Source organism: Mandrillus leucophaeus, unplaced genomic scaffold, assembly GCF_000951045.1.
Source record: "Mandrillus leucophaeus isolate KB7577 unplaced genomic scaffold, Mleu.le_1.0 Scaffold825, whole genome shotgun sequence".
Lineage (NCBI taxonomy): Eukaryota > Metazoa > Chordata > Mammalia > Primates > Cercopithecidae > Mandrillus > Mandrillus leucophaeus.
Window position 1 is genome coordinate 114,478 of NW_012108975.1, and position 6,892 is coordinate 121,369.

Sequence of the window (6,892 nt, forward strand, 5' to 3'; positions counted from 1 at the left end):
TTTTGCCAGTGACACTGGTAGCACATTACAATGTTTTATAAATACTCTGTTTAATGATTATCAAACAGTTTAAGTATATTTAATTCTTTGTAGTACAGGAAAAGTTCCCCTTGTTTGAAATTATAAGATAAAAACTCAACAGTAAAAAGAACTTTGGTACTATCAACGACCAAGTTAGAAATAGTAATAAGCAGAGGCCAACTCTTAACCTCTATCAGGACAAAACCAGCAAATGTCATATAGTTATACCTTACTTTGTGAAACTCAGTATATTAAAGTTTACGAAACAGTAATTTGATCACCCGGAGGGTGAGGACGGTGATGCAATATTGAGCAGCTTCCTGGGCTCACACAACCAGGAGCTGGCCAAGAACTGGATTCCCACAGTGGACATAAGGGGCGCCATGGGCACTGTGGGGCTGGTGTGGGTCACTGACTGGAGGCCAATTCTGGACCGGGTGCCTTACATCAACAGCAAGTTTAAGAATGATTAATTAAACTGACGCCTCCATGAACCCCTCTGGTGTCAGGTGGTACCAGTTCCTCCCATGTCAGCGCCTGCTGCATCTGGAACAGCCCAAGCTCTCAGGATGGACACTCAGGGAATCCACAGTGCAACTTAAGATTTCTTGTATTTCTGAAAACAGCTGGGGTGTTTTAAGCACACAGCATTAAATCTCACTATGAAACCTGCCCCCTGCCTGGATATTAGTCATGCTGATAATTCAGTTACTTTGAATACAGCCCCGGAGAATGACCCAGGGGGCTTTACAAGCTCCAAAATGTTGCCAGTTTAGGAGAGTTTTCCAATGGCTGTCAGATATTGTTTTATTATTATTATTATTGAGACAAGGTCTCGCCATGTCCAGGCTGGTCTCAAACTCCTGAGCTCAGGCGATCCACCTGTCTCAGCCTCCCAAAGTACTGGGATTACAAGCACCAGCCACCACGGCCGGCCTGTTTAACTATTTTAAATGTTTACTGGGGAAAAAGAAGCCCCTAGCAATTTGAGTGACTACCACATGCAAGGCACTGTGCTGGGCTTCAGAGTATAAAGATGAGAAATCACTAATAACACCACTGGGACTCAATATGCAAAACTATCATCCATGCTTCCCTCAAAATTTGTTTCTCTTACAGAATTCCTCATTTCAGTTAATGGCAATTCCATCTTTTCAAATGCTGAGGCCAAAAACCATGGAATCCTTTATGTCTCCTTTCTTGCTCTCACATACGACATCCAATCCATTCAGAAATTCTATTGGCACTGCCTTCAAAAATATACCCAGAATCTAACCACTTCTCATTCAGTACCACTTCATGACCACCATCATCTAGATAAGAGGTCCCCAACCCCTGGGCCACAGACAGGTATTGGTCTGTGGCCTGTTAGGAACAGGGTCACGCAGCAGCAAGTGAGCAGTGGGCCAGCAAGCATTACCTCCTGAGCGGCACCTCCCGGCAGATTAGTGGAGGCATTTGATTCTCACAGGAGCCGAAACCTACTGTGAACTGCTCATGCGAGGCATCTAGGTTGAATGCTCCTTAGGATAATCTAATGCCTGATGATCTGAGGTGGAACAGTTTCATGTGAAACCACTGCTCCCCACCCCGGTCTGTGAAAAAACTGACTTCCATGAAACTGGTCCCTGGTGCCAAAAAGGTTGGAACCACTGAGGAGATTATTTCACTAGACTCCTGATTTCCATGCTTCCATGCTTGTTCCCTACTGTTTATTCTCAACATACCAGCCATCTGTCAGAGCATAAGTCAGATTGCTACTCCTCCGTTCAAGACTCTTCAAAGCCTCCCCATTTTATAGTAAAAGCTAAAATCCTTAAAGGCCCTGCAAAGTCCTTCACAACTGCTCTTGCCCAGCATCTCCTGCTACTATTCTTCCACCTCATTCTGGCCACTGACATCAATGCTACTGCTTGAACAAAGCAGGCACACTTCTGCCTCAGGACCTTTGCACTGGCTTCTCCTTCTGCCTAAAACACTCTTCCCCATGACATTTCACCAAATGTTACCTTCTTGTTATGGCATTCTCTGATTATTCTGTTTTAAAGTACATCTATTCTTGATAACACTCTCACATCCCCCACTGACTCCTTTCCTGATTTATTTTACCTCCATACCTCTTACTACCACCAAACATATCGTGTAATTTACTTATTTATTATTATATTCATGTATCTAAGTCTCCCTGCTAAAATGTAAGTTTTATGAGGACTAGGATTTTTGTCTGTTTTGTTCACTGAACAGTGACTCCAGAACAGTGCCTATATATAACAGGCTCTCAAAAAAGATTTGCTGAATGAATGAACTATGTAAACATACTCACTTGCAGAGGACGCTCTGAAAGGACAGAATATAAAACAAAACTCTAGAGTCAGGCAAGGTTTCAGACTTAAAATTAGATAAATATTTAAACTGGATGAACACAGGCCAGGCACAGTAGCTCATGCCTATAAACTCAGCACTTTGAGAAGCCAAGGTGGGAGGATCGCTTGAGGCCAGGAGTTCAAGACCAGCCTGGGCAACATCATGAGACTTCATCACTATAAAAAATTTAAAAATTGGGCCGGGTATGGTGACTCGCACCTGTAATCCCAGCACTTTGGGAGGCCGAGGTGGATCACCTGAGGTCAGGAGTTCGAGACCAGCCTGGCCGACATGGTAAAACCCTGACTGGGCGTGGTGACAGGAGCCTGTAATGCCAACTACTCGGGAGGCTGAGGCAGGAGAATTGCTTGAACCCGGGAGGCGGAGGTTGCAGCGAGCTGAGATCAGACTGCTGCAGTCCAACTTGGGTGACAAAGCAAGACTCAGTCTCAAAAAAAGGAAAAAAAAAACCATTAAATATTGGCTGGGCATACTGGCACACAACTGTAGTCCCAGCTACCCAGGAGGCTGAGGTAGGATTGCCTGAGCCTGGGAGGCTGAGGCTGCAGTGAGCCAAGATCACACCATTGCACTCTGATCTGGGCAACGGAACAAAACCCTGCTTTAAAAAAAAAAAAATTAGATTAATAGGAATTCTGCACTGATGACAGTAGAGTGACAGACTGTCAATACTCAAGAACATGTTTATAATAAGGGGGAACTCTGAATCCAAAAGAGGACTCTTAAAGACAAGTCAGCTTCCTGAAAGTTGTGTTATCTGACAAAAGGAGAAAACAGAATGAGACCTACAGCACAATTTTATGTAAATTTAAAAGACATATACAGGCCAAACAATATTATATTTCTGAAATATGCAAAGTAATAACTGTAGGATAAAAGTAATTTTTGAGGCCAAAGTACTAAAAGAACCACAACTTAGAAAATAATCCTTTTTATTCCCCATTTCCCTTCTTCCCATCTCTGGTTTTAGAGTCTTTTGGGTTGAGTCAAAAGATCTTATTTCCTTCCTTTCTTCCTTCTTCCCACTCCTCTTTTGTTCTCAAACTTAGGGTCAATTTCCTGCACAATCTGTCTGCACAGGATATCCACTTAAACACCATTCTACACATTAGCACCAAACAAAAGGAAAACTTTTCCAAAGAGAAAAACATCCTAACATTTTTCTGAAGCTAAGAAGGAACATATTTTGAATCATAAAGAGTAAAGGAACTAAATGAGGGGGAACAAGGGATAAAGGCAAAAACAAAAGAAAACAAAAGCCTGTGGGAAGAGCAAGTAAGTGTCACAGTGTTACCCAGTAGCTATAGTCTATGTCACTTTCCTCATTGATTAAGACAGACATGTCTGGATGATTCAGATGTACTGTACACACCCAAATGCAAGTGTGTGGGCTGGGAATGGTTTATTTTTGAACAAAATGAAATGACTACTATAAATTAGGTAACTTAGATATCAAGTTAACTAATCTTCCATTATTCACTGCTATAGAGGTAGATCAGAGACTTAAGATGGGATAAGAGAAGACTGATTTTCACTCATGTAAAGAACCTAGGTAACAGAAATATATTATCACAATTAAGAAAAGGCATTTTTTTTCTATTGCTACATTTGCAGGCTACAACAAAAATAAAGCAAAACAGAATAGCCACTTGTACAAAGTAAATTATCATGATTAAAAAAGTTAAAACCCAAAATAATAAAACTCAAACTGAGAAAATTCCTAAGCTTAATGTTTAATTGTATTAAAAACACTTTTCACCAATTAGTCATTCAGTAACTTTTATCAGTTTAATTAGAAATTTGTCAGGTAGTAATTGGAGAAATTAATATTAAAAATTTTCAGTTTAGGCATTTTCAAGTATTTTATAAACATTTATCTTGTCAGAATTCTATTTTATCTGACTGTATATTCTCTAAGAAGCTAATAAGTTTTAATAACTTCTTTTAAAAATTATGTAAGGTAAATTATTCAACAGTTTTCAATATAGCTTAAGTTCTTCACATCTGTATCTTACTATTACAAAATATTACATATTATCCATACATTCTTCCATTCAGTATTTATTGAGATCCTACTATGAGATATTCCCCCAAGAAACCACACAAACTTTCACTGACCAAGAATGAAGACAAAAAACAGTAGTAGGTAAGATGAATTTTTTTGAAATCTTCATTCACACTTGATTAATGTGGTTATCAAGCCTCCCCGAAACTATCAACTCTGAACCATACCTGTCATGTCGGATAGAGTAGACTCTGAGGCCTCAGTGCACAGGCAGCAAAGTGAAGTGTCCTGATCTCTGCCATAACTATTAGGTGGAAGGAGAACTGTCCCAAGGACCATACCTCCGCCCAGAAGCACAAAAGTTAAACTCTTCTGTGTAAAGAGGAAGTCTTAGAATTCCATTCTTTGACAAGCAATACCACATGCATGTGACATTTACTCATGTACTCAGTGGCCAGAGGGAACCAATAAAATGGTAGAGCATTCACAATTCCCAAAGTGGGTGGAGAGTGACCTAAAGGAACACTTCCAGTAATCCACAAAAGACTGAGTCAGAATGGAGTTACTTCAAAATCTCTGGGAATACTTTTAAAATAGAAGTAAAATAAAAACCAACATACATATGTACAACAAACAGCCTAATAATAAAATAATGTAGAAATTAATATATCTCTATTTTATAGGGAGATGATGAGGTGAGATTATAGAGAAAAGTTTCCTTGGAGAAAACCTGTTTACAATAAAACACGAAATACACTTTTAAAAGAAAGGAAACGCCTAACAAGACTCATCTTTACATCACTTAAATAGTTCAAGAAACCACAAAGCCAAAGTCAAAGAAATAGCTGTGATCTGATTCACGAGCACAGAAGCCAAGAAATAACTGCTTTTGCTAATAATTTGGCTCTACAGTGTAATAAAGGTTAAAAACATAGCAATACAGTGTTGAAAACTTTTGAGTGTTAAAAGTTTATTTATTTATTTTTATTTTTATTTATTTATTTTTTTTGAGACAGAGTCTCGCTCTGTCGCCCAGGCTAGAGTGCAGTGGCGTGATCTCGGCTCACTGCAATCTCCACCTCCCGGGTTCAAGTAATTCTCCTGCCTCAGCCTCCCAGGTAGCTGGGATTACAGGTGCCCGCCACCACGCCCAGTTTTTTGTATTTTTAGAAGAGACGGGGTTTCACTATGTTGGCTAGGCTGGTCTCAAACTCCTGACCTCGTGATCCACCTGCCTCGGCCCCCCAAAATGCTGGGATTACAGGTGTGAGCCACCATGCCCAGCCTGAGTGTTAAAAGTTTTTAAAGTAAAAAGTCCAATCTTTGTTAATAAACAGGAACAAAGCTAAATAAAATTTAAAAACCTAAAAATGATAGTACTTTGTGAGAATTAAACTAGCAAAACCTACAAATAATAGATGACTTTAATGTATGATCTACATAAATAACATTAAAGAGTGTAGGCCGGGCACCGCGGCTCACGTCTGTACTCCTGGCACTTTGGGAGGCGGAGGTATGTGGATCACGAGGTCAGGAGATCCAGACCATCCTGGCTAACACGGTGAAACCCTGTCTCTACTAAAAATACAAAAAATCAGCCAGGTATGGTGGTGGGCACCTGTAGTCCCAGCTACTTGGGAGGCTGAGGAGGAGAATGGCGTGAACCCAGGAGGTGGAGCTTGCAGTGAGTCGAGATCGCGCCACTGCACTCTAGCCTGGGCGACAGTGTGAGACTCTGTCTCAAAAAAAAAGAGTGTTTAATTGTGTAACTGAGAACTCATTCACTCAATAAATATTTATTAAACACCTAATATGTACCAGCCCGTTCTAGGTCAATAAAAGTAACAGGGTTAAGATAATAGGATGACAGGACTGAAACAGCCTTAGAGAAAATTGAAAAATAAAATGGTAACTTAACCTTATTAGAGAAAGAATAACTTTAATGTAGGTAATTATTAACTATTTAAAATAACAAAGCTTATGTTTTCAATAAAATTATCCTTTATAAAGCCAGTACTTTCAACATCAAGGGACAAATAAAGAGTTAGATGACTAAAGGTAACCACAATTATGACTAAGAATTTCAAATACCAGATTGAATATCTCATTCTCCAGATTATAGAAAAAAATGTATGGGAAAGGACCTTCAACATCCATATGTAGACTCTATACTATATGATTTACTATTTAATCAATAAATCTTCTATTTAAATTACCAATAATTAGTAGTTACATTTTCAATTACTTATATCATAATTTGGAATAAAGAGGAGATAAATGGATAAACAAAAGGTGGCCTATACATATAATGAAATATTACTTAGCCATAAAAAGAATGAAATTTTGATATATGCTACAATGTAGATGGGCCTTGAAAATATGATGCTAAGTGAAATAAGCAAGACATATCAAGGCAAATATTATATAATTCTACTTACATGAAATATTTAGAATTTTTCTAGTTCTGGAAGTCTAGTTCTG

At 39.0% G+C, this 6,892-nt stretch overlaps 1 protein-coding gene across 1 annotated transcript in view; it reads right to left on the minus strand.

The window, feature by feature from the left end:
• ABL2 (ABL proto-oncogene 2, non-receptor tyrosine kinase) overlaps positions 1–4,789 on the minus strand; it is a 48,652-nt gene extending 43,863 nt beyond the window's left edge. The window contains exon 1 of the mRNA XM_011968039.1: positions 4,639–4,789. Within this exon, the coding sequence (XP_011823429.1) occupies positions 4,639–4,750 (112 nt within the window). The 5' untranslated portion in view covers positions 4,751–4,789. The remainder of the gene's footprint in view (positions 1–4,638) is intronic.
• Between the last annotated feature and the right edge of the window lie 2,103 nt (positions 4,790–6,892).